The sequence below is a fragment of the Gobius niger genome (assembly GCF_951799975.1).
Source record: "Gobius niger genome assembly, chromosome: 8".
In the NCBI taxonomy this organism is placed as follows: Eukaryota; Metazoa; Chordata; class Actinopteri; order Gobiiformes; family Gobiidae; genus Gobius; species Gobius niger.
This window is the reverse complement of record NC_136859.1, coordinates 37,119,078-37,146,481: the sequence shown is the minus strand read 5'-3', so window position 1 is coordinate 37,146,481 and position 27,404 is coordinate 37,119,078. Positions and strand designations below refer to the sequence as shown.

The 27,404-nt window shown below is 43.7% G+C and overlaps 1 protein-coding gene across 1 annotated transcript in view; it reads left to right on the top strand.

Moving 5' to 3' along the window:
- thsd7ab (thrombospondin, type I, domain containing 7Ab) overlaps window positions 1-27,404 on the top strand; it is a 357,113-nt gene that overhangs the window by 194,172 nt on the left and 135,537 nt on the right. The window contains exon 10 of the mRNA XM_079562212.1: window positions 6,313-6,556. Within this exon, the coding sequence (XP_079418338.1) occupies window positions 6,313-6,556 (244 nt within the window). The remainder of the gene's footprint in view (window positions 1-6,312; window positions 6,557-27,404) is intronic.

Sequence of the window (27,404 nt, the reverse complement as noted above, 5' to 3'; positions counted from 1 at the left end):
GTGATAGAGTAAGGTACCGAAAGGAAACCGACACAGGGGGAATATGGAAACCACTGTGCCACCGTGCCGCCCGCCGTCCACAGCGGAGGACAGAGTTTAAAACAACAGTCCCCCTATATATTATATATATTATATGTTTTACCCCGAAAAAAAAATCACAACTTTTGGAAAAATGGTCCTCAGGCATTTTATCCCTCAACAATCACAAAAAATGCTCGCAAAATCCTGAAGGAGGGTTATTCTTCCTCACACTGTTTAGTCGTCTGTAAATGACTAAATGTCTAACAACAAAATGATTTCCTGGAAAGTGATAGACGTGGATAACCTCGCTTTGGCCTGTTGTGAATGATGAAATATAAGGTCTTATATTGTAGGAAACCTGCTAACCCTGTAGTTCAGAATCCTGTAGTAACGTAATGTTGTTTTAGCAAAATGATCTTCTTTTGTTGTGTTTGAATATGAAATTGAAATGTGTTTTATCTGTTTTTAAAGGACTTTCTCAAGTGCCAAAGTTTCCAGAGCTCTCTGGTAAATACACGTTTGTATATTGTAGTAGTAGTAAAGTTGAAGTAGTGTGTACGTGTATTCAAACAGTAGCAATAAGTAGTACTTTCTCTGTACGCCTTCATGAACGTTTTTAACCAATCCACACTTTTTCTAACTTGGCCAACAAAATGTAACTTTGTTTTTAGCGACAGTCTGACCTTTAGAAGACAGACTGAAACTCTGTTCCAGAGGTGATTCTCACAGAATAATGTCTGTCTGTGCTTTCCAAAGTGTCTGACAAACACTTCTGTTCTGGAGCTTATGCTGTCATCGCAGCTTGTCAGGCTCCGTTCTGTCTGCCGTCCGCCTCATCTCAGGGCACAGACGTTTGTTTCAATCCATATTCACCGCTTTGTTTTGTTTTTATCGCATCTACGAGGCCAAACGGGCACAAGCCTGAGCTGAGCTGCTCGCATTTACTCCCGCCTGCCAAAAATACCCAATGACAGCGCGAGTTTGGAGGGACTTGATAAACAGAAGAGTGTGAGGCAGGAAGAGCAGCCAATCAGTGTTCAGGACAGGAGACACAAGTACAGCAGAGTGTGTGTTCACAGCAGAGTGTGTTCACAGCAGAGTGTGTGTTCACAGCGGAGTGTGTGTTCACAGCAGAGTGTGTGTTCACAGCAGAGAGTGTGTTCACAGCAGAGTGTGTGTTCACATGTGTGTGTTCACAGCAGAGTGTGTGTTCACAGCAGAGTGTGTGTTCACAGCAGAGTGTGTGTTCACATGTGTGTGTTCACAGCAGAGTGTGTGTTCACGGCAGAGTGTGTGTTTACGGCAGAGTGTGTGTTTACAGCAGAGTGTGTGTTCACGGCAGAGTGTGTGTTCACGGCAGAGTGTGTGTTCACGGCAGAGTGTGTGTTCACGGCAGAGAGTGTGTTCACAGCAGAGTGTGTGTTCACGGCAGAGAGTGTGTTCACAGCAGAGTGTGTGTTCACAACAGAGAGTGTGTTCACAGCAGAGTGTGTGTTCACGGCAGAGTGTGTGTTCACAGCAGAGTGTGTGTTCACGGCAGAGAGTGTGTTCACAGCAGAGTGTGTGTTCACAACAGAGAGTGTGTTCACAGCAGAGTGTGTGTTCACATGTGTGTGTTCACAGCAGAGTGTGTGTTCACGGCAGAGTGTGTGTTCACGGCAGAGTGTGTGTTCACGGCAGAGTGTGTGTTCACAGCAGAGTGTGTGTTCACAGCAGAGTGTGTGTTCACAGCAGAGTGTGTGTTCACAGCAGTGGTGAGTACTGGTGAGTGCTGGTGAGTACTGGTGAGTGCTGGTGAGTACTGGTGAGTGCTGGTGAGTGCTGGTGAGTGCTGGTGAGTGCTGGTGAGTGCTGGTGAGTGCTGGTGAGTGCTGGTGAGTGCTGGTGAGTGCTGGTGAGTGTTGGTGAGTGCTGGTGAGTGCTGGTGAGTGCTGGTGAGTGCTGGTAAGTGCTGGTGAGTGCTGGTGAGTCCTGGTGAGTGCTGGTGAGTACTGGTCCACTTAAAGCACTGATTCAAAAAGAAAACGCAGTATTTCCCAACTTAAACCAAACAAAACAACATGACACAGCTGACTGTGGGCGTAATATTGATTTACAGTAGGAAAGTTTTACAAATGCACATACGCTGCTCAAAGAAATAAAGGGAACACTTGAACAACACAATGTAATTCCATGATCCCTTAATTTTATATATAAATAAAGAACGCTTGGAGTAACATTGTGTTATTTTTTTTTGAGCAGTATTAATAGTAATATTCATATTTGTTGTGCTATAATGTGTATGTGCTGCTGTCTGTAAGAGTAGAGATACGCTGACATCAGAAAGAGCTTTTGCATCACATTTCTTCTGCAGTTACCATTTGACATTGAACACAACATGAGTAAAATGAACAGTAAAAGGGCAGGTGGGGCTGAAATGCAAAGGCAGTGGATATTTAAGATGCATGTCATTAGTATACCCAGGGGCGTAGCACCAAATTCTGGGCCCTGGGTACAAACTATCTTGGTGCCCCCCCCCATATGAAATTCACATTTCATATTCTATCTTCTTTGACCACATAACAGTGGTCTTGTGGTTTGACAGTGCAGTTCATTTATATTATATTATAACTTTATTATATATACATTAACTAAGTGAAAAAATGGGTTGGCCAAAAAAGTGCTTCATATACAAACACATATCCAATCCAATGGGTGCTTAGTTCATTGTTTGTTTGTTTGTTTGTTTGTTTGTTTGTTTGTTTGTTTGTTTGTTTCAAGTCAATGTTGGACTTGCAATTGCATCTGATTTTCATCTGATTCAGTTACAGAAATTGACCAACATTTAATCCTGTAACGACATAGCTATTTAGATTAGGGTGGAATGTTCTACTTTCATTGGGCCAGTTGAGGTTTAGCTCTAGTTTTAGGTAGAGCATAATGATTATTAGCATCACATTAAACAGGAGGACTGCACCAGGACATGGGATAGCTGTGCTAAGAAAACTTTAAAATAGGCATTAAAATGCTATTATACAAAAAATGATGATACTATATGATGTCTCTGTGGCCCACAGGCCTGAACAAAAAACTCAAGGGTTTTTAGTCTCCACCATATTTGAAGCCTATACCTTTCAGTGTATTGTCAGTCAATTGTTGTAAAAAGTTATGTTGGAATAGGCTAAATGGCACGAGCTCCACCTTTCACTAGAACCAGGCTGACTCGTCTCCAAAGCTGCGCATTTATAATGCACCGTCAATCCAAATGCGCGCGGCTAATTAGCATCATTAATTCGGCGAAAACGGCGTGCGCGTCCTGTGGCTTTTGTTACTCTATTGGCCTGATGGCTCAATTATAATAAACATGAGGAAAGAGAAACTTTAGAGGTAAAAACGAGGAGAGAAGGAGCTCTGTCTCTTTCTCTGACTCTGCACGGCTACACCATCCACTTCTCAGCGCAGGCAGAGGCAGGACTCGCCTCACCTCATGTTTAACTGTCATTTATGACAAGAAAGTTGCCTCTCAGATCCGCTAGAACAGGCTAGTGTTAAATAAAAGCACATTAGACAAGACTAATATCTGTCTTTCTCAGCTCTGTGTCATTACATTACAGAGTCCACCTCATCAAGTCACTGCTGAGCTGAAGCGTGCGGTGCTGAACGCTGGTGTGTGGGCTGAACCATTTGGCACATTTTTAAAGGGGTGTCAGGGCGCTGAGATATTATCCATCATTATTGTTTGTACAAAATTCTGTGTAGCAACCGTTGTATTTCAGTATTTCTTATAGTATCAATTATGAGGAAACTTAGAAAGTACAATACAGAACGCTTTTTGCAGCATTTTTGAGGGCCCCTACCCTGCTCGGGCCCTGGGTACTCAGTACCCTTTACCCCCAGTCCGACTCCGACGTGCCAGGCCCATACTTCCTAGAGGAGCTAAACGTCTGACTGTGAAAAGAGCTGGTACCAATGACAAAACTGCCAGGTCTTGTGTTGTGAGGAATTAGCTGAATTAGTCGGGGCTTTGGAGCGGCGTGGTATCAGTGGAGGGAAGTGTTTGAGCTGGAGTGGTGTTTACTGGAGCAGCAGAGGCTTCATTGGAAACCTCTCGAAGTGCGTGGGGAGGCTGAGCTAAAAGCTAATCATATGTTTAAACACAACAGAGCCTTAGAGTAATGCTTTAATGACTCTAATTAATAACCTCATTATAAGCGGCGCTCTCAGTGATGTACAGAGCCCCAGTGTCTCCTCCGATTTCCCGTCTTCAGCGAAAGGCAGAGTAAGCCGGGCTCCTCTGAGTGAGTCATGAGCCCACCGCCGAGCGCCGTAATGAAAAAGCTTTTAGTTACTTTCCCATTCCCCCCTAATTCTCTCCGCATGCGTTTCTCCTACTGAGGTCTTCACAGGCATCAGTCAAAGGCACTTTGCTTTGAGTGGAGTTTCAGTTCTTTTACAAAACGAAGGCACAAAGCAATGGCACGATGACCTGACTGTGAGTTTTCAAATCAGATGTGCTATTCCGTAAATACTGACAGGAACCACTACAGACTTTACTGAAATATGCACACGTGGAGTTGGAAATGTTCGCCTGACATCGCTAACCAGTGTCATTATAGGAGCCGATGAAGCTCACCTTATGCTTCAGGTGACAAAAGTGGTTCTTGGCTGTCCAAAAATGGCCATTTTCCAATAGGCCAGGTGTCAGATCCCACTGGGTCACACAGAAAAATACTTTTTGAGAGGTGTCTTTTCAGGTGAGGTGTTTTTTTCACTTACTTTTTTTTTGCAGCTTTGTAAGGATTGTAAGGAAATCTGAACAAGCTTCTGACTCATGCTTTGCCTACACGCTACAGAACATGGAGAACATGTCAGTGAGATGAGCTGACACACAATGGTCAACACTATAATCATACAAACACATAGCCACAAACCACTGACTCACAGATAGGCAGTCACCCTCTCTGCACAGAGGTGCAAGGCTAGGATATTAGAGGACTGTCAACGGAGGTCTGGACTTCACTTCTTCTCTCTTTCTGCGAACTGCTTTTTTGATTCCACATTGTTTTACTGGATACTTTTGTTCGTCTTTGCCGTGTTTTGTGGAGGTTCAGTGTTTTTTGTGCTGCAGAGAGTCCATAATGGTCCTGAAGAAGCAGTAAACAAACAGCATCTTTTGAGCTCAAGACATTGAGACCTACACATGTCTTCTTCTGAGACACTGAGGAGGCACCAAGAAACAAAACGGGACAAATGAGGAGGTATCCGGGCGAGACTCACAGCTAAGACACACATGCCTTCTATTGCTCTGGCTAATGGACGTTCACTGGAGAATTAAACAGATTAACTGCTAAGCTCTTCCCAGAAGATGGTGAAAGACTGTTGTGGAGGGGAGGGAGCTGCGCAGGAGGAAGAGGAAGGAGGAGGTAGAGGAGCTGACCAGTACAGGACACCACGCTCTGAAACAAACCCAGGAGGCGCTGCCCCGTTTCAGAGTTTTCCCTGACCCATCAAAAACATGCTGCTCAGGCCGGCCCACAGCCTGAGACTGTAAAAAATAATAGACAGCTCCTCCTCACTCCTCCCCGTTCACCACAATGACCACGCTCAAGGGGGAAATCATGGTGGATTTACAGACTCCTCCTCCCCAGCTCTGAAGCTTGAGCAGCTCCAATGCTAACAGTCCGACCCTCATTAGTATGAGATTTCTAAAATGTTTCTTACGAAAACCAGCCTGGTCTCTTTAATTGTAACTAACCCAGCGTTATCACAGGAGCAATATCGAGCTGTAGAAAGTTCCCAAAAATTAGGCACCAGGCTTTGAAGTTGTTTTAACATGTGTAAAGTGCAATGCATTCCAATGGGAGACTAGTGGCTATATGGAGGTACTACAGAAATGGCGGAGCAATGGCGGCCTCTAGTGTCGTGGTCACAAATCAGAGCAGCCAGCGGTCATTGGGCTCAGTCCCTGCGGCTAAGGACTAACACTTGAACACTAGTTGTATGCTTGCACAATGACAAGTAAAGCACTTACTTACAGAAAAATGTAGGTCATTCTCAGATTCTAAGTATCAGGTCAGGTTTTGGTGCAAAGTGGATTTTCCGATCTCTGTATTTCGAGGCACATGATTTTCTGTTGCTGTTAATACCAACCTCTCTGAACCTGGCCCCGGATCATACTCAAAAATATGTCAATTGTTTACCAGTCCAGTTACCTGCCATAACATGTAAAAGGTGTAAAGTTTGTTCTTAAGCACAGCCCTCCCTTACTTTCCAACCTCTGATTTCCACTTTTTTGCGTTTTGTGCTGTGCAGGTGGCGCTCTGTGCCCCAACAGCAGCGCCCTCCAGGAGGTGAGGAACTGTAACGAACACGCCTGCACCGTGTACCACTGGCAGACCGGACCGTGGGGGGCGTGCACCGAAGACCCCACCACCGCCGCTGCAGCCGCCGCCTCGTCACCCGGCAACAGCAGTGCCTCAGGACCCTGCGCCATGGGGGTCCAGACCAGGAAGGTCATCTGCGTCAGGGTCAACGTGGGACAAGTGCCGCCCAAAAAGTAAGTGACGACGGGACAGTCGTGATAGAATTGGAACTGCTTTTTGAAGCGGGACTGCGCAGTAGTCGATAACAAGTTCCAGTTGTCTTAATGGTCAGTCATCATAGACAAAGGTTCTTGAGCCATCATCTGGACTTGGAAGTTTGAAGTCTTTTTTTTGCGTTTCATCCACGAAGCCTTGTCATCGGCACTAATGATCCCCAGGTGGACTTTAGCACAAGAAAAAGTTCACATTTTTGGGTCATGTCATTCCCGCTGCTGCCTACAGAGAGCGCTCCAGGACAATTGGCTCGTTGCATGTCGTGGCTATGCTTGTTCCGCAAATCTGAAGTTGTGAGCGCCAAAAGTCCCTGTCAAAGATGAATAACACTAGGACATGGCCACAGTCACACGTTAGATGAAAGAATGGCGGCCATCTTGTGACTGGCCCTTCTAACCCAGTGCAATGTCATCACATGGAATCAACACTTACTTCCATGATACTTTTATTTCATGGCTCTTTGATCATTGTGACGGACTTTATGTCATATCTGGTATGAAAATATAGTTTTTGCAGTTTTTCAAATGTCATTCCAGTTTTATAGTTGACACAGGGAACATGGATTTGAACACTTCAAATCATTCACTTCTATTCATATCAAATATAACATTTGTTTCTTTTCTTAAAACAGTATTTATCTATCTTTATTGAACGTGGGAACGCGATGCAGTGAACCCTGGGAATGACCAGACCCTGACTGAGATATGAGACTCAGAAGTAACAAACCAATAACAAAAAAATGGGGAAAAAAGTATTTGGCCGAAATCCAATAGAAAGTCTATGGAGACCTGACCAAATCCTTTTTTTCTCCACTGTAACTTCTGGTTTTGCATTGGTGGCATAAGGGTTAGCCTCGCCGGCCAGTCACAACATGGCCGCCATGTTTGCCACGTCAACAAGCCTCATGTCCGATCTAGAGTTTTATTAAATATCTATGCTCCCTGTCCTTCCCTCCCAATTACGATCATCTTATGCCAATTAAATAATCATATTCTGTAAAGATTATTGACCAGTTCCTGTAGATGATGCTTACATCGTGATACGAGCCTGTGCTAGGATGTAAATACTTGAGCGGAGGAGATGTCTGTGTTTAGAAAGCCTGAAGCTACATTAAATTTAAACTATTGCGAAGATGATTCTTTTATTAACGTGGATTAGTTCACATCCGCTGCACTGTTTTAAAACCTCTAGCCTCAAGACAAACTGAGCAACCTTTACAAACACAGATGTCTCCTCCACTACAGAATTCACTTTCTAGATGGCTACGTCAGGGTGTTGTCAGGCAGTCAGTCATCATCCACCAGGAACTCACCACCAAAGTATGTGCTTATTTGATTGGGTCTAAGGTCATCTTAAAGGGAAGAGAACTAGGATCAGGTTAGAGGATGTGGTGCAGCCATGTTGTGCCACGAGCTCCAGCCCAGTCTGTCACTCCTGACTGCCTTTACTTTACATGAACATTCATTCAGATGCACCACAAAAGATGTTATTGAGCCTCATTCATGAGACTGACATTTCCATACGTAGAAATGTGCAGGAAAAGAGGCGTCTGCAAACTGTATCAATATTATGCAATTATTATAAATGTAATGAAACAGGAAAACGCAGAAAAATCCCCTGACTCTGACTTGGCTTTGGAAAAATATAGAGCAAAACTCTACCGGGGCCTCGGCTGCTTCAAACCGCTCTACAGTGTCTCCAGAGTTTGAGGAAAAGTTTATTTTTACTCTGGTGCCATTCGCCATAACACACAGCACAATGTCAGGATTTCTTTTCTTTTTCTGCCTACACCAGCGAGAGATTTTAAAATAGAAACAGAATGTGGAACTGACAGGAGCAGCCCACAGCAGCACAGGGAGCGGCGCGTCCTCGGAGCCCTGAAAAATCAATCCTGTTACTGTATAGAGACGACAAAAGCAGACGAGGGCAGACTCGTGTGGCATGGACACACTCAGAGTGTGTGTGTGTGTGTGTGTGTGTGTGTGTGTGTGTGTGTGTGTGTGCGTGTGCGTGTGCGTGTGCGTGTGCGTGTGCGTGTGCGTGTGCGTGTGCGTGTGCGTGTGCGTGTGTGTGTGTGTGTGTGTGCGTGAGTTTGTTTGCAGGACAACGGACGCAAATCCCACATACACTGAACAAAGATATAAACACTTTTGTTTTTGCTCCCATTTTTCCATGCGCTGAACTCAAACACATGAAACTTTTCTATAAACACAACAGACCCATTTCTCTCAAACATTGTTGACAAATGTGTGTGAATCTGTGTTAGTGAGCACTTCCCCTCACAGCTGTGACACATCAGCTGCATGAATATTGCACAGGTGTGTCTAAAGGGCCTGTCTCACAGTCCTGGAGACTAACTGGAGACTAGAAACAACTAGAATCACCGCTGGTCACGGAGACGTCTCCGAGACGTCCCCTTCCCTGGAGATAAGTGAGACTCCAGATAGTTTTGGTGAAAACGAAGTCTCTGCGTGGTCTCTGAGCAGTTGAGGAGACAACTCCAATGTTGGGGGTAACGCACTCCTCAGTAACGCTTTAGAGTACTCAGATTACGGTTTCTGAGTAACGAGTAAAGCAACGACTTAGTTTCGCATTTACAGTTAATAAAGTAATCGTTTCATTTTCAAATCAGCAACATGTTAGCTTGGGTCTTGATCTCTCCCTCGTCTGCAGTGCTGCTCACTAAAAAACATGTACAATAGGCTTGGATGAATGAGAGTGTGTTTAGGCTACAGTCTGGTGTGGCGTGTTCATTAACATGCACTGTCCCAAATAAACCAATAAACTACACTAAAGTGACAGCGCGTCTCGTCAGTGCCAGTGCATGTGGATTTCCTTCTTTTCACTCTAACATTATTATTAACTTACTGGAGAAAAGGACAATACAGCGCTGGAGGAAAACCACGATGAAGCTAGCCTGGCATAAAGCCAGACTGACTTTATGTATGTATTTAGAAATACATATAAAGACAGTCTGGAATTGTGGTAATAGGACGCAATTTCCAAATGGAGACTGGAGGCGGGGCTAGCGATCGCCGTTTGAACGAGACCGAACTAAGCAAACACAAAGCGACTTACGCTTTGCGTTCACGTTCTCCGTCATGATTGTTTGTCCACACGTGCAGTGGAGTAAATGTTCTGGTGAAAGTCCTCAGAGCAGCTTCTGCTGTGGCTTTAAGGACAAGTCCAGCTCATTTCAAACAGAACAAAGGGCACTGGGAAAAGATCGTTGTGTCGCGGCTGCCATCTTCACTGTTTTGGTTACAGCGCTGGAGGAGCACTGGTTGATGAGAAATCCTAGCGCGGAAGATGACGCAGCGTTAACTCCCGCCCCCTGTGCTATGATTGGCTCTGCCTGGTTTTGCCAGAGTCAGCGAGATTCAAATCGCACAATTCCAGACTGTCTCCCCATGTATCTCTGAACATGGAGGATCAGTCTGGCTCGTAGCTCGTAGCTTTTGGCAGCATCGGTCCTTCCAATGTCATCAACAAACTCGTAACTTTATGTGGTTGATGAAAGCTGTACAATCTAAATCAAGTTGAGTATGTTTTGTGTTTATTACCAATTCAATCCACATTGTAAAGCGTAAGTGCTCCTTTACAGACGTTCTTTTTGCCATTTGTGACGGAGCCAAAATGTTTACACATAGTGAACGCTAAGCTTTTATACATACACAGTTCATGCCTGGAGTTCATGCTCATTATAGTTGCCTTTACCTGTCATTTGTCCACATATAAGAAGTGAATTCATTGTGCTATGATTAAATACAGTCGCCGGTATGGGGCTGTTTGCGTGAGCTGCTTTTTTTCAGTTTGTTAAGCATTCCTCATCAGAAAACGATAATCAATAAATGAAGGCTATATTTAGATGTTTATTATTGGTAACGCATGAGTCTCTAACGCGTTACCTTCATAATAAAGTAGTGCAGTAAAGTAACAAGCTACTTTTCCAGAGGAGAAACGAGCTAACTTAGCCAGTAACTTTATAAAGTAACCCAACACTGGACATCGCAAACACTATTTGTTGTCCTCAACCTGTGAGACGTTTCTGTGACATCCCTGCAATGTCTCCGAACCTGTAGAAGGAGAGGCGGAAATGTGACATCGCAAAGAAGTCATGGAGACACAAATGAGAAGGCGTCTCCGAGACACTTGGGCTCTTGCATTTCATACTTTATGTAAGTGGTTCCTAACCTTATTTATCTCGCCTACCACATCTGCACTCTGAGTACCCCCTACCTCAAGGATCCTGACCATATTTGATCTAGCTGGTACCCTGGTTAAGAAACACTGTCTTAGGCTGTCTACAATAAAAGGACACTCAGTTCAGTTTTGCTTTACTGAAAGTCAGAAGCTCCTTAAGTGGAGATGTTGTCATGGTGGAATAGAAATAATTCTGTGTACTTCAGTGTGCCTGGGGAAACACGTGGCAGAGCGGGGCCAAGTTTGAGGGATTGCGTCAAAACATCATCAAATGCGCATCGTAATGAGAGAGTTTGGTCTGTTTTTTACTTTGCCGTTCAAACTAAGCAGTAAAAGGAGAAACAAACAGCGAGCAGCTCAACACTAACAAAGTGGTATATCCACTTAAGGCTTTGGCAAAGGGCACTCTCCACAGACTGCACTACATGAGCCCACGAGGTGCTTGTCGTCCATAAATCATGATAATGTGGTGGTCGGCTCGCGCGCACATTACACTTGATAATGCCGTGTAGGAGCCAGCTCAGCACTTTTTGAGGCCGAGTTTGAGTCATCCTTCACTCAGCCCCACTGTGCATACATCAAACCGGCTGTACACCATGACTAATGCCACCAGCTGTACGGCCCATCCTCTGCTGGACTTTAGCGCACCGAGAGGTATTAGGGAAATCACTCCACGCACTCGTATTTCTTCTGCCGCCCCACATATTAGCCGCAGAGTACGCCGCTGTTTTTAACCATTAATCGGTGAAGCGTTCATAATCATGAAATGTTTGAATGTGCGGGGAAAAGGGTTCAAAATGGCATATATTACCATGAGATAAATCTGACTTATGGATAGAGCCGCGTTTAAAAAAAAATGTATTCGGTCGACAGAGAGAGATTTTGGATGAATAATAGGCTTTGTCGAAAACTGATTCCCCAAAACTTTGCTCCGCTGGTCATCGGGGGCAGCGAGAGTTGATGTACGGTACATATACAATGATTTTATTTGAGGATGGACAACTCCTGTACGACTGAGAGCCTGAGTACTATTTTTGAATTTTCTCAATGGGGTCACGACCATTTCAGGGACAACCTTGTGCAGCTCATTGAGAACATGTGCCCAGTCACAGGAATGAGGGACGCATGTCAGTTCTTTTGAGCTTTTCAGATTGTTAAAGTGTGGTCTCCAAGCTTTCCGACAATGTGTAGCACATGGAAATCTGATCGTACTTGGAGATGTAGCGGCGAGTTGAATTGAACAACTCTAAAAAGTTATATTATCTGTAACCTGCACACACAGCTTACCACCAAAAACACACCACGTTAGCTTACAGCACAACAATGGCCTTTCACTCACCTGTCTGAAGTGACCTTTGAGGGCCTTCTGCTCAGCAAACTCATGATCAAATCAATTTTCCTCGCTCAGTTATTTTCAATGGAGAGTTTAGCAAATCCACGCTACATCCTTCTGTCTTAAAACACGCTCTGAAGTCGAGTTGGCTTGAGAAACGTAATGGTCAGCAGGGGGCGCTGTGCATGCTTACAGCCAGGACATCATCAGTCGCACTGGAAAAGTTAGACTGGAAAAGTTCACTGGTTTCATGCAGAAAAACAAACTTCTGGAGTAGTATTCCATGTAGTAGTATTCCAGCGTTAGCATTGGTCTGTTCAAAGCGTTAGCAACAGCAGCCGGCCTGAGTGAGACACACGGGGGGAAGGGTTGCATAATCATGAAGTCACACACAATTTATTTCTGACTTTTTCACCCTGAGATTTCACACTTTTCAACAAACCAATGCTGTTTTCTAAAACATGGAGAGGCTGGAAACTAAAAGAATCTGCAAAAAAACGAAAATTACCAATTTTTTCTCGATTTTTGGGAAACTGAGTCAGCCCACTTGTGTCCCCGGGGCACAAATGCCAAAAATGAAAAGAGTGGCAATTTTGAAGAATTTAAAATACAAAGTATAGTTTGACTTATTTGACTTATTTTTTTTCCCATAATCCCGCATGTTCATCCATAGTTTAATGTAAATGAGAATCACTCATTGGAAATAAAGTTGAAAATAAAGAAAAAACCGATACATAAATGTGTTTCCAAACTTTTGACCTCTATTGTACTGGACCGGTCAGATCAAATATGTGAGATATTTGTGTATTGTCTTATTCCTGAGGCCGATGTAGCTCACTGCCGGTCAGGAAAGTGTATCTGCTCAGGGCGTCCCACACGACTCCCACGCTGCAAAGTTCATGCCTAAAAGAATCTTTGGCTCATTGCAGTGGTACAGAGCTTGTCATCATCATATTCCCTAATCTTCTTACATTGCTGTTCTCTTTCATAGCTACAGGTTAAGTGGTGAGTTTGTGTGACACAGTCGTGCAGTTGTTAGTGCAGAGTGAGCGTTTGAATCTCGTTCCTGGCTTTAACTAAATAAATAGCCTGTTATGAATATGGCACTCATTTCCAAACCTATAATTAGCCTAATGGTTTAATTGACTCCTCTAAAAGAAACCTATTACGAGTGCCATGGTTACTGTCAGGGTTACTATGGATACACAGCACCGACACATGCAAGCCTTTTCTATTTTTGTTGCTACTGATAAATGCAGCGGGTGCATTAGAAACGGCCACTCTTAATAATACATAGGCGCTGGTGCAGCAGTGGCTTAGTGGTCAAGTGCTCCCCCACAAACCACAGAGGCCGGCCTGTTGGCATTGTGTCCTTGGTCTTAAAGTGTATGTTTTCCTAATTATTATTTAGTCTGTCGGGATAATGCTCGTGGTAATCACAGATCTTAACGGCCAGCGTGAAAACATGTGAGGATGACGGATTGGAAGCTCAGAACATACATCACTGCTCCGCGACGGACTGCATACTCAATGTAATTACTGTAGCCTCCATCAACAACGATAAAGCTGAGGAAAACATGAGTAATCACGGCATCAGTGACATGCAAAGCCCCCACTGTCCTCCGCACACTTCATGTAATCTCTTAAACTGAGAATACACTTTCATTTTTCTCCTCCCGATTGTGCTCGTTTTCAGTTGCGTCGAGTCTTTCCGTGACAAAAGGGCTGTGTCCGGTTTCCCTATTGTGCTAAAAATAGCTCGACTGACCGCGCATGCTTGCATAATAGGTGAAAATGATGAGCCTGTGTTCAAAAATGACTTAAAGTGGCAAAAAAGTTTCAATGGAAAGTCCATAGAAACCAGGAACTTCTAGAGCCAGCTGCCATTTCCGTACGGTTACAGGAAAAAGGCCACAATAAGTCCATTCTCAATCTCACAGTCTATGGTGCTGAACCAAAACGGTTCAATATTTTCTGTGTACCATTACATCCCTGAGATGCTGCACCTGAGTCGAGGCTTTAAGAAACATGAACCCTAAACTGAGTAACTGACACCATTTAAAGGTGCAAAACATCTCATTGTATTCGGACAAACACTCTGTTCCACTGCATTGATTTCCACTGTGCTCGCTGCTATCATTTCTATTATCAATACTAACGTGCGTGTCAATTTCAGATGAATATCCGCCCAAACCACAGAATAATGGAGACAACAAAGCGCTGTAGCTCTGGTTTGTGTCAGAGCAATTCAAGATACTCTGATAAGGACGACATGACAGGAGTTTCATCTCATTCCTGAAACCAAACGAGACATCAAGAAATAAGCTGTGGGCTGGTGCTCGTGTTCAGCTGAATTTCTCAACGAAAATGTCAAAAAGGACACGTCCATCTGTTCCAAATACTTTGTTGGTGGAGCTGGACCAAAGGCCACCTGGGTCATTGTTTAGCTGATCTTTCCGTCCTCCACTTTTTACATGCAGAATACATAGCTTATTGGCCCAAACTATCGGTCGCAATGATGTCAAAGTGACACCTTTGTCTGAGCAACACCAGCCCAGTGTTGCAGGATGGGGCAAACACCAACACAAACTAATGAGTAACAGTGACTTCAGTCTAATCAGCAAAGTCTCAGGATTATTAACACAAAATGTCCTCAAACCGAGACCAAACTACGATAAGCCATTACAAAGCCAATAGTGTTATCAGCACTGATGTCATTCAGATACTGCTCTATTACAGTGGCTCTCGTCACGTAGTGTGGGGAGGCCAACCACTCGACACACGTTCGAATCTCGATAGTAGCTTAGAGTGTGGAGTGAATGAATAATGACCACAAGTGTAAATCTTTCTTATTATTTACTAGGCTACAGTCCTGTCAGGCTCTGACCAAAACAGCACCATTTCAAAATCACAGCTTATTATTATTATTAATTTGTTGAAAATATATGTCAATAGAATTTTCCTGTTGACTTTACATGTGATCTGTGACCTGCCGTGGGAGATGAATTTAGCCCACGACCCAAAGTTAAAGACCCAGAGTTAAAAAGTGGAATATATTGTCCTATAGTCGTTAACATTAGCCATCAAACATCCCAAATTATGAACGTCCCAGATGTTTTCAGCAACCCATCGACCTCATTTAGATAATTAGGTCAAAGCCTCGTTTGGAATCATTAATGAATGTACAGACTTTTTTAGATTTCACTTTAGTATCTTCTAACCTAAATGCTAAATCATGTTCAGTTAAGTTTCTGCTTGTTGTGGGCTGGATTCACATCCAGCGGCCACTAACCATCATACTGTGACATTTTAATGGAGGACACATCACACCTCGCCATTCATTTGTATGGAGAGAGAACGATTCGAAAAACATCGGTAGCTTAGACGATGCGTACCTGTCTGGTCTTTGTGCCCGTGGAAGAGCGTGGTCGCTTCCAACTTCAGACCCGTTTGGAGCTATAGGAATACATCGGGAGGGGCCAAATGTTAACAACATCTTTGGTCGTTTTGCATGACTGAGCTCACGCAGAAAGACCAGACACGTACGTATCAACTCGTCTAAGCTCAGTTAAGAACATATGGAAAAACGGTGGCCTGTTCCTTTAAGGTGTGCTCATTAAGTATAGGGTAAGCGTTATGGTTAAGGTTAGGTTAAGGGTTGGCTATAAATAAATGTATATCAATGGCCTATTAATATATTAACAGATAAAAGTATAAGCAGTGTGTTAATACTTTACAACCATATTATTAATGCTTATTAGTACCTTATTAATACTTCATGAGTACATCTTAATATAAAGCGTTACCAAAGTATGTCTTGGGAAATACACATTTTTCTCTCCTTTTAGCTGTTCTTTGGAGGAATATAAACTTGTTTATCACACAGAAATAAAGTCAAGTCTAAGTCGGGTCCATATGCATGTTTTTTCAGCTGATTGTTCAGTAGAAGCGAATTAAACGGCAGTCGTAGCTAGCGTTAGCATGTAGCATAATGCTAACACGAAGCATCATGTTAGCGTTCTCCGTTATTTTTGTAATTTATGGGTTGTTGAACCCTTTTGCTCCTTCCAGTGTCTCTATATCTTTAGTGGGTAGAAAACTGTTCATCATCTATTAAAGGAATAGGCCACCGTTTTTACATACTAAAATATGCTCTTACCTCACTTTAGTCGAGTTAATATATCCCCGTCTGGTCTTTGTCCGTGCGCTCACACATACGCAGCCTCTCCCACATGTCATATAGCTTCAAAAAAGCTCACGATAGAAGCTACCAAGCTCTTCCACGTGTTCCCTATTTAAATAAAGTTACGTGAAGTGTTTTCATGCGAAGTATATTTACACAGAAATGTAACGTGTCGATTTTATAAGCAGATAAAAAGGGGGACTATATTGTAAGGCGTAATGATACGAGGAGTAAAACGTCCGCGCAGTAACTCCTAAAGGTTATTGACGGAAGTGAGCGGGGAAGTCTTTAGGAGTTACTGCGCGGACGTTTTACTCCTCGGCTGTTTCCCAATTGCCAGGATCCTCGGCGTCTCGACCACTTCGGACGTCATTCGCGTCATCACAGCGCCGCCAAGTGGTGTTCCATTTCACCTGGATCACTCGCCCCCTTGCAGCTCGACTCCTCCGTTTGGCTCATTTACGAAGGATACAGCAGTGGATCCTCCGCTGCCTCGGAGAGCTGAAATTACCCATGATGCACTGCAGCATAGTTTCTTTTTTCTTTTCTCGCAAAACTTTATTAGTTTGAACTCACTTTAAAAAAGTTGTGTTCCACATAAACAGTTTCCTGGCCTCTGTTATTCATAAAACAGTTGTTTTAATGAGCATAGATTGACACTTGACCTGACGCAGCCGCTCGCTCCGGAGGCCGTTCCATTTGAGCTCAAAGGCGGCGGGGAGAGGACACTCCGCTCCGTTTTGGAGGAGCCACCACCGAGGACGTCAACGAATCCTCGCAATTGAGAAACAGCCCTCGTATCATTACGCCTCACAATATAGTCCCCCTTTTTATTTGCTTATAAAATCGACATGCTACATTTCTGTGTAAATATACTTCGCATGAAAACACTTCACGTAACTTTATTTAAATAGGGAACACGTGGAAGAGCTTGGTAGCTTCTATCGTGAGCTTTTTTGGAGCTATGTGACATGTGGGAGAGGCTGCGTATGTGTGAGCGCACGGACAAAGACCAGACGGGGATATATTAACTTGGCTAAAGTGAGGTAAGAGCATATCTCAGTATGTAAAAACGGTGGCCTATTCCTTTAAGTTGTTTTGGAGTAATTATAGAAAGTTTACATTTTTGTCCTCTTTGTTTTCCCCCTCCACTGCTTCCAGAAAAGCTGTCAGTATCTACATTGACTTGCCATTCTGCCACATATTTTTCTGTTCCAAACTGCTCAATATAAACCAAATTATCTAAAATTAGGTCACAATCTCGTCTTGTTCTCTCTTGAACCCAATCCGGTGCCAACAAACCAATAATCCTCATATTACCGTGTAGCAGACATGTCGCAGCATATCCACTGATGATCCCTCCTGGATGAGGGTCAGGTAGCGGTCGGGGTCAGATACTCACCTCCCATACTCTTATCTGGTTGTATGGAGAAGTAGGTTAGGACGTGACTGGCTGCTGGTGCCATGGGTGCGGGAGGCGAGATGTTTGGTTTTCCCCTTGGCGGGATCTATCATGTAGGTCAGGATTCTCAGCAGCAGATCCAGGCTGCGTCTCCCGCGGCTGATGGAGATGATAGGAAGCGCACGGGCCCAACGGCACAAAAGCAGCGGCTTATTTTGGATATCAGAAGACGTGGATAATTCCCTCTCAAGATGTTACAATCCTCTCGTGTCCCAGCACCAGGCAACACAACAAGGATGGGGTTTTTAGATTTGTGTGCACGTGTGTCCCAGAAGTGAGGAGCTGCCTCTTCTTTTATAGAATGCACACAATAACAGTGAGGAAAACAAGGAGCCAGAAATGCTGCTTGTTTTTCATCTTCTGTTTGGATGTATTTTTATCACAGTCTGGCCATTGATCCTGATACAAAGATCCCCCTGTGCTCTGGGCTCGTGTGAGAAAACCAGACAATGGGGTTTGGAGGATCACTGCTGACAGCTGACCAAAACTTGTTTTTATCACCTGAGAAACATCTCAAAAGCCTTTCAGGACTCTGGCCCGATCTGCCCCTGTTCCTCCGTGTGGCCCACGTGTGGAAACTGGGCCGACCTGAGCAGCATGTTTTTGGAGGTCGGGGGAAACCAGAGTACTGCCTTCAGTCTCCTCCTGGGTTTGTCCCTGTTTCAGAGCGTGGTGTCCCTCACTTCCTCTTCGTCCTGCGCAGCTCCCTCCGCTCCACAACAGCCTTTCACCATCTTCTGGGAAGAGCTTGATTATACTGTGAACGAACATTAGCCAGAACACTAGTAGGGATAGAAGATGTGTGTGGCTTAGCTGTGAGTCTTGCCCGGATACCTCCTCTTTGTTGTTTCCTGTAGCTCCTCTTGTGAAGCCTCCACTGTGCTGCAGGTGTGGGGGCTCTTGGTGCTTCTTCAGTGTTTCAGAAGAAGAAGTGTGTAGGTCTCAAATGCACCCCGTCGTGAGAACCAGGGACACAAGTCGGCTGACTCAGTTTCCCACAAATCGAGAAAGATTTATTTTGTTTGCAGAATCTGTTTTAGATAACAGTATTGGTGGCGTGTGTGTGTGTGTGTGTGTGTGTGTGTGTGTGTGTGTGTGTGTGTGTGTGTGTGTGTGTGTGTGTGTGTGTGTGTGTGTGTGTGTGTGTGTGTGTGTGTGTGTGTGTGTGTGTGTGTGTGTGTGTGTGTGTGTGTGTGTGTGTGTGTGTGTGTGTGTGTGTGTGTGTGTGTGTGTGTGTGTGTGTGTGTGTGTGTGTGTGTCTCACTCAGGCCGGCTGCTGTTGCTAACGCTCTGAATAGCCGAATGCTAACGCTGGAATACTACTACATGGAATACTACTACAGAAGTTCGTTTTTCTGTATGAAACCAGTGAACTTTTCCAGGGTAACTTTTCCAGTGTGACTGATGCTGCCCTGGCTGTTAGCATGCACAGTGCCCCCTGCTGACCATTACGCTTCCCGAGCCAACTCCTCGCCTTCAGAGTGTTTTAAGACAGAAGAATGTAGCACAGATTTGCATAACTCTACACTGAAAATAACTGAGCAGAAGGCCCGCAAAGGTCACTTCAGACAGGTGAGTGAAAGTTTGTTTTGTGCCATCGTGTCTGTTTGCTTTTTGATGAGGCCATTGTTGTGCTGTAAGATAACGTGGTGTGTTCAGCTGATTTGTTTGCATTTTGTTTTTGGTGGTAAGCTGTGTGTGCAGGTTACAGATAATATAACGTAGTCATTGTCCATGGCACTAATGACCGTGTGTGAGTTCTTCTTTCCCTCTGGTCAAAAGTGTGTTGGGATAATGTTGCTGGTTGTCATTGTGTTGCTAGTTGCTGTAGAAGTTGGCTCTATGGGAAGTGGATTTAGGCAAGAGACATTTTTTTATATATTACCTGTTTGCAAATCTCTTTTTTTTTTTCTTTGACGGCACATTTTTCTTGCTTTTTGCCATTTCTTCGCGGGTATGACTTATCTAAATGAAATGTAAATGAGCCCTATTGTCATTCCGAGCCGAGGTGAGAACAGCCCAAAAGTGTAGAAGCTGTTTTCTCAGCTAAGAGAAAATCAGAGAGGTTAGCTTCAAATGTTCACAGATTCTCCAAACATTATCGTATTATAACCATTTGTTACACATCAGTGGAAAGCTTGGAGACCACACTTTCGTAATCTATTTCACTCAAAATGCCTCAAAAACGAGTTGTGTCCTCCATTTATTGGTTATTTTAGTATCCAGTAAAACAATGTGGAGCACAGAAACTACAAATGCAGTTCACAGAAAAAGGCAGAATCGCCGCTGTACCGAGAGAGAGGGAGGTTGCTGCAAAGGTGTACAAGTCGTAGGTGTTTTGGCCGTCATACAGCTTTAATAAAGGGCATGTTAGTTTCATAAATTGGGGAAATTGTTCACATAACTAATGCGCAAATACACTGTGCATAATGTGTAACTACACCTGAACGTGGGCTGTAATCTAAAGTGTTACACCTTGATTATACTTTTTACCCGTTTGCTACAAATACACCGACACGTATACACATTTATTGGTCTTTTTACACCTCTATTAAATTACACTTCAATGTGTAATTACCTGTACTTACATGTGCACCGTATTTTCTGGACTATACGTCGCTCCCGACTATACCAGCCAAAAAATTGCCTAATGAAGAAAAAACAACTGGCTGAATAGGCGTACGGTATGCTAACTAAAGGTGTCTGGTTAACGTCACATTCAGATAACTATAGCATGAAGAACAGATCAAACTCTCCATCTCACTCCAAATCAATCGCCTTGGCAACAACCGGGGCACGGAGGCGTAACTGCACCGTTGACAAGCCTCTCCCGGCAGCACGTTTTTCAAGCTGTCATTTGTGAACTCGTTCCTCTAGCTGTGGCCGTTGAGCTCTTAGCTCGTGATTAGCTTTGTTTTGTTTACTTCATAGCAGTTCTTGCTCACTCCAAGCGTTCTTTCTGCTGCTCGATTAGCCTTCAGTGCCCTCTTGTGACACAAAAAAAGTAGTTAGTCGCTCCGGAGTATAAGACACCCCCAGCCAAACTATGAAAAAAGTGTGATTTATAGTTCAGAAAATACAGTAATAGCTTTCTTGTTACCTGTACCTACACATGGAACACGTGGGCTGTAATCTAAAGTGTTACCAAAAACTTCAGAAACAATAAAAGCGTTGAAAAAGCTGCCTCTCTGCTGCTGCCTCTATTTACTCTACTCTATTTGATTTTACTGGATTAATACTGTCGTGCAAGCCTGGCTAACACCAGACTAAAATCATAAGTGATATATAGTCTGGGGACCACCAATTCATTTTCTCGTAGGAGAGGTGTGGTTTACGATCGTCCATACTCGTTTATTGGGCGATACGAAAAGAAAAAAAAGAAAGTCTGTCATGCGTCTGCACGTAGCCCCAGCCAATCATATCATCGTATGAGATGACGTATGACGTACCCGCTTTATAAATATATTTTCTATAAAATTATTTAGAACAAGGTCTAAAGCTTGATCGAAAAATACCATCGTGTCTGCTGCTGTCATGTTTGATCCGTAAATAAACTTTTTTTTTTTTATCCGTAAATAAACTGCAAGCTTCCGTATATCGAATAGCGTCATCATCTTGCCGTCCCTCCTCGCTCTGTGATTGGTTCCCAAATCCACCGGAAAATTTGGGCCATGGTCCCCAGGCTGTTGTGCAGTTCAAAATAATTCGAGCGCACACAGCAGCATGGCGTTAGCCAGCACATTTTCTCTAATTCAGCTTTACCCAAATCTAAAAGCTTCTCGACTGAAGCTCACAGCCTACAGGCCGGTGTGACGCCTATTTTTTTTTTATTGTATTTTTGTCATGTTTTTGTTGCTCTTTCGTAGCTTTCTTGTTGATTTTGTTGGGCTATAGTTGCTTTTCTGGCACGTTTTTGTCGCTTATTTTGCTTTTCGATTGGGGTAATGCCAAACTGGAGAAAATGTGCTCAGTTCATGTGAGGATTAAGAGCTTAAGTGATGACTCTGGAGAACTCTATGCGACTGAAGCTCAGAGCAAAGTTGGGCTCAAAAATTATCTTGGCCACACCTGAGAAAAGAGCGGCCTTCAGAAAGAGTCAGGCATCTTCAAATGGGATAATACTCCCATTCAAAAGGGACTGAAACAGAATAGATAAATGTGTGAGCCTGGATACTTGGCAGCGCGTACTATAACTACTGCTACTGCTACTACAAAACGCCCTCAGGCTAAACGCGGCTCCTTCGCCCTTAGCAGAATTCCTCCTAAACAGAAAGGCCACTGGACAAACTTGTTTTAATGTTTTAGCGTCTAAAGTCGGCTAAACCTAAGGCTAAAGACCCCACAGAGACAGATCCCTGAGACGCTGCCTCTAGTGTCTGCAAAAATAAGAAGCGTGTCATCGTTGTAGTGAAATTAATTAGCCCCTATATCTGCTCCCCCCCAGACCCCGAACCGAGACTCCATTTGGAAGTTTCCGTCTCGGTCTGCTTCACAGTCTGATTGTGTCGTGCCAGTTTCTCGCTAACACGCGAGCTAAACGCTAATATGGTGCCGCGGGAGTCTTCATTTGCAATATGTGAAAGCCAATTTCCAACCAGGAAGAGATTTTCCCCCTCGTTCCAAACTTCTCTCTCCGAACTTTGCCTCTCAAACCAATCAGCTCATGAGCGAATATAGGAATGAGAAGCAAAGAGTGCAGATCAAATACTTCCAGCGTCATCTGCAGCTAAAACACAAACATTTTCAGCCTGTCTTGTGTCTTCAGGAGAGTTTCAACGAGACGCTGCAAGTGAAAAGGCAAAAATATATAAATGTAGACACTTTTGCTGTAGATTACTGTCATAAATGTGAGGGGAACAATATCTACTGCATGTTTACTGTCATTTTATGTTTCCATCAAGACTAAGGAAGAGATTTTTGAATATCTTGTCAAGTTTTTGAATAAGCTAGTTGTTGTTGCAAAAAAAAGAAAAGAAAATTCTAATTAGATATTGAAAAATCGCTCCAGAGTGTTGTGCTAATGCAAGGCTAGCGTATTTCTACGACATCAGCTAGCCTGCATTAAAAACAGTGTGACCCGCTCCACAGAGCACCTGAGGCAAATCACTTATAACACCAGACTAACCATATAAATGTCTGTGTCCATAGAGTAATTTTAATAATTTTGCATTTAAAATAACTTAAGCAGCATCAGCTTCGTGGTTGTATAAGCTACGCGGCGGCGGAGTGATCTGCTAGAAAATAGTCCCTCAAAATGCGATCATTCATGTGATGCAGTCAGTTATATTCCAAACATGATTGTATGGACACAGACATGTATATGGTTTGTCTGGTGTTATAAGTGATTTGCCTCAGGTGCTCTGTGGAGCGGGTCACACTGTTCTTAATGCAGGCTAGCTGATACCATAGAAATGTGCTAGCCTTGCGCCACAAAACTCTTCAAATATAAGAACTGCATGAATTACAAAAGAAATATCTCCAGAAATCAGCAACTCTCTGGATAACTAGGAAATGAGGCCCTATGTCAAAAATCCTGAAAAATCCCTTCAAGGTGCGTACACTGCGTTCCAAATTATTATGCAAATGACATTTTTCTAAGATTTTCTAAATTGTCAACTCAAATGAGAGTCAGCATATTTTTTAAGTCTTTAACTGGTAGAGGATCATTTAAATGTGGTGGAAAAAAATTCCTAGTGATAACAGTATTTTTTTGAAAAAATAAATATAGTAGAAACCTCAAAATCCACTGTTCCAAATTATTATGCAACTCATAGTTTCAATACATTTTAAAGCTCGTAATTAACTGAAAATGGTCATTTGTTGTATTTGTAGCATTAGGAGGTCATATTTACTGAAATCAAAAGCTATTTCAATCAAAAAAGTTTGAACAGGTCAACTTATATTTTGCCATAGGAGCCCTTGTGTGAAGCAGCTTCAAAATTCTTAAATCCATTAAACTTGTGAGTTTTTGGACAGTTTCTGCTTGGATTTCTTTGCAGGATGTTAGAATAGCCTCCCAGAGCTGCTGTTTGGATGAAAACTGCCTCCCACCCTCATAGAAGTTTTTTTTGTTGAGGCTCCAAAGGTTCTCAATAGGGTTGAGGTCAGGGGAGGAGGGGGTCCACATCATGACTTTCTCTCCTTTTATGCCCATAGCAGCCAGTGATGCAGAGGTTTTCTTTACAGCAGGACATGGTGCGTTGTCATGATGAAGAGGATTTTGTTAGGGAAAGCACGGCTCTTCTTTTTGTAGCATAGAAGACAGTGGTCAGTCAGAAACTCCACATATTTTTCAAAGGTCATTTTCACACCTTCAGGGAGCCTAAAAGGGCCTAAAGGGGCCGACCAGCTCTCTCCCCATGATTCTGGCCCAAAACATGACTCCGCCCCCTCTTTACTGACGTCACAGCCTTGTTGGGAAATTGTGGTCATTCACCAACCATTCACTACTCCATTGAGTTAACCATCCAGAGTTACACGGCGCTCATCAGTGAACAAGACTGTTTGAAAATGAGTCCTCATGTATTTCTGAGCCATTGCAGCCGTTTCTGTTCATCAGCTTCAATGAACAGTTTAGGGGAGGCCGGATAGAAGGTTTATGCACAACTGCAGCCTCTGGAGGGTCCTACACCTTGATGTTTGGGACACTCCAGAGGCACCAGCAGCTTCAAATACCTGTATGCTGCTTTGTAGCATCTGTTCTCATAATCTGATGTGTTTGTCTGGCAGAAACCGTCCATATTGTGCCTTTATCGGCACAAAACGGAGTGTGCTCTGAATCATCCACAAATCTCTTATCTGTATGATGATTATGCTTAGTCTTTCATGAAATATTGAAGGTTTTCATACCTAGACCAAGGCATTCAACTATTTCACACTTTTCATCAGCAGAAAGTCCCTTTTTCTTTACCATATTGCTTGAAAATGATGATTTGCATAATAAAGTGGAACACCCTTTTTCAGTAGTTTTTCCCTTAACTGGGCTTAACCTGAAAACTAATCATCCCAGGTCTCTGAGGTTAATGTCAGTGATTCATAGAGCCCCGAGACACGATACCATCCATGAGTTTCATTATTATTGTTTTTTTTTTTACCTTTTTGACACAAAAATCCAATTTGCATAATAATTTGGAACGCAGTGTATAGACCAACCGCTTTTCGGGCGTCAAAAACGCGCCTAAAGCCCGAAGATAGACGCGTGTGCTTACCTGAAGTCACACTGACGCTCTGGCCGCACGTCAGCGTGTTTTCAGAGCTACAGCATTCATCCTCGAGGCCCAAACACATTCCCAGCGCAGATTAGTCGCGCCTTTAGTCCTGGGTGTTTAGGTAAAGAAACACTGATGTGTGTCTTTGTAAAAGTCCCAGAGCTGCTGTAGCTGCGGTTCACAATCAAGCTAATGACTTGTTTACATCTGAGGCCAGCAGAGCATCTGCCCCAGTGGCTCAGATACAACGTACGTCACTGTTGGGGAAAGCTCCTAATTGGTCGACGCTCGCAAATCTCCAAAAAGTTCAATATTTCACAACTCTAGAGTGGGCCGCGCTGGACGCCCTGGAGGCGCGTCCTCCATGTATTTTCAATGAAAACCTGACGCTTTGCAACGTTTGGTGTGAACGCACCTTGAGGCTAACGCACACCAGAACACAGCGCGCCGCGGCACGTCCTCTCCATGTGGTTTTCAACACACACTAGAGTTACAGCACTTCAGAGGCTTTTCTTAAACCATGTGATTCACAGACATCATAGAAGACACGTATGTCCGTGTTGCATTAGAGAACGTGACTCTTCTCTACAGGTTAATAGTGAGTTGGCGACAGACACAAGTTTCACAGGCTTCCTCTGATGCAGGAGCCCTGACAATGGTTTCTCTGTCACGATTCAGCAGATCTGAATCGTGGTGCGGGGTTGAGTCGCCGTGCGTCACGGCAGCCTCGCCGTGCGTTCTCTCATAGAGAATAGAGGAGGCGGCTCTATGTAAGTAAGTCAGTAAGTAAAATGTATTTATATAGCGCCTTTTACAGACCAGGGTCACAAAGCGCTTCCCATAGAACACACATATGTCGGGGATGTGCACAATAGAAAAGGCGCAAACACATAGGCCTAAGTATGCTGCCTAAACAGGTGTGTCTTAAGTTTGCATCTTGAAGCTAATCATTAGCTAACACTGAATTAAAATAGTGTCGCTGGGAGCCACTAGAAAAATAACTGGTATAAATGCTTTTTAATTTGATTATTTTTTTGATACCAGCCATTAGCTCTGAGATGAAAAGTCCTCCTCAATAAACACAGATGTTTCCTCCTGTCAAGGATTTATGTTTTAACACGTAGCGAGTGACTTCCCATCAGTTTCTCACTGTCCGTGATGTTTTCCTGATGCTCGTTGACTTGTGCAAGACATCACTGATGCTCTTTGGGAAAATATCGAGAGAGGAAGAACTGAAGAACTGCAGCCTCTGGAGTCACCAAATCACTCTCCCATTCACACACCCGTGTCACACACTGAAGGCGATGTGGGTCAAGTCTTGTCCAAGGGCACAACAGTGTGCAGGATACGAAATAGCCCACCCTCCTGTCAGAAAACAACACTGTTGCCCCTGTGGAAATACAAAAGTGGAATGAAAACCTCATTTGGAGAAAACGTTTAATTTAAATGTGTTTCCCTATTGACCTGCAGTGTCTTCACAAACACATAGGACTCATGAATGTAAATTTCCAGAAAGGCCCCGTCTAACCGCTGTGCCACCGTGCTTAAAGCGTAAAATATAAGATTTCAAGTGGTCTGTCAAACACATGGTAGTTTGAGGAAAAGTCTTAAACCATAATCGTGTCCATTCATAATTGTGCGTGTCTCTGACGTCCGCTCCCTGTGGACTTGTTCCGCTCATGTCTTGTTATTGTAGCCTGTGCAGATCAAATAGTCTGTAACTCTGATGCAACAGACAGTACTTGATCCCCATTGTAGCGGGTGTAATCCTGACGCAAGGCCTCTTTATATGGCGCCTGATTCTGCCGTAATACTGTGTCTTCTGCCAAAAGCCACAACTGTTTGCAAAAAAAAACAGCCTAATTGTATTTTAATCACGAGGATGGGAATGATAGCCTTTGTTAGAGTTTACTTGTGGCGCAACGGAGCTGACAAACGGGCGGCCTGTTTATTACTCTGTTTCTCTTTTCCTTATCTCGCCCCCTCCTTTCTCCTCCGTTCCTCTTTTTACAGCGGCTAAAATAATGATTGGATATTTGCCCGGCCAAAATAAAACGCCTCCACCAATAAAACTCTCTAACTAAATTCTTTGAATCTTCACCTGCAATATTCATAGTCAAATGCTAAAATATCAACAGTTGGTGTTGGTCTGGACACTCAAAGACGCTTTACAGTTCATTCACTCCATAGTTGGTGGTTACTGTCGTCGCCATAGCTGCCCTGGAAGAAAGGAAGCGGGGCAACCAGTCTGCGCCATCGGCCCCTCCCACCACCAATCACTGACTAACACTCTACATTCCCCCAGGCTTCCTGGTTTTTCCCAAACGGTCTCCCATGACCAGGCCCTTCCTGCGAAGCTTCAGATAGAGCAAAGGCAGGAAATGAACCATTTACGGACTGGATTTGGCCCATGACCATC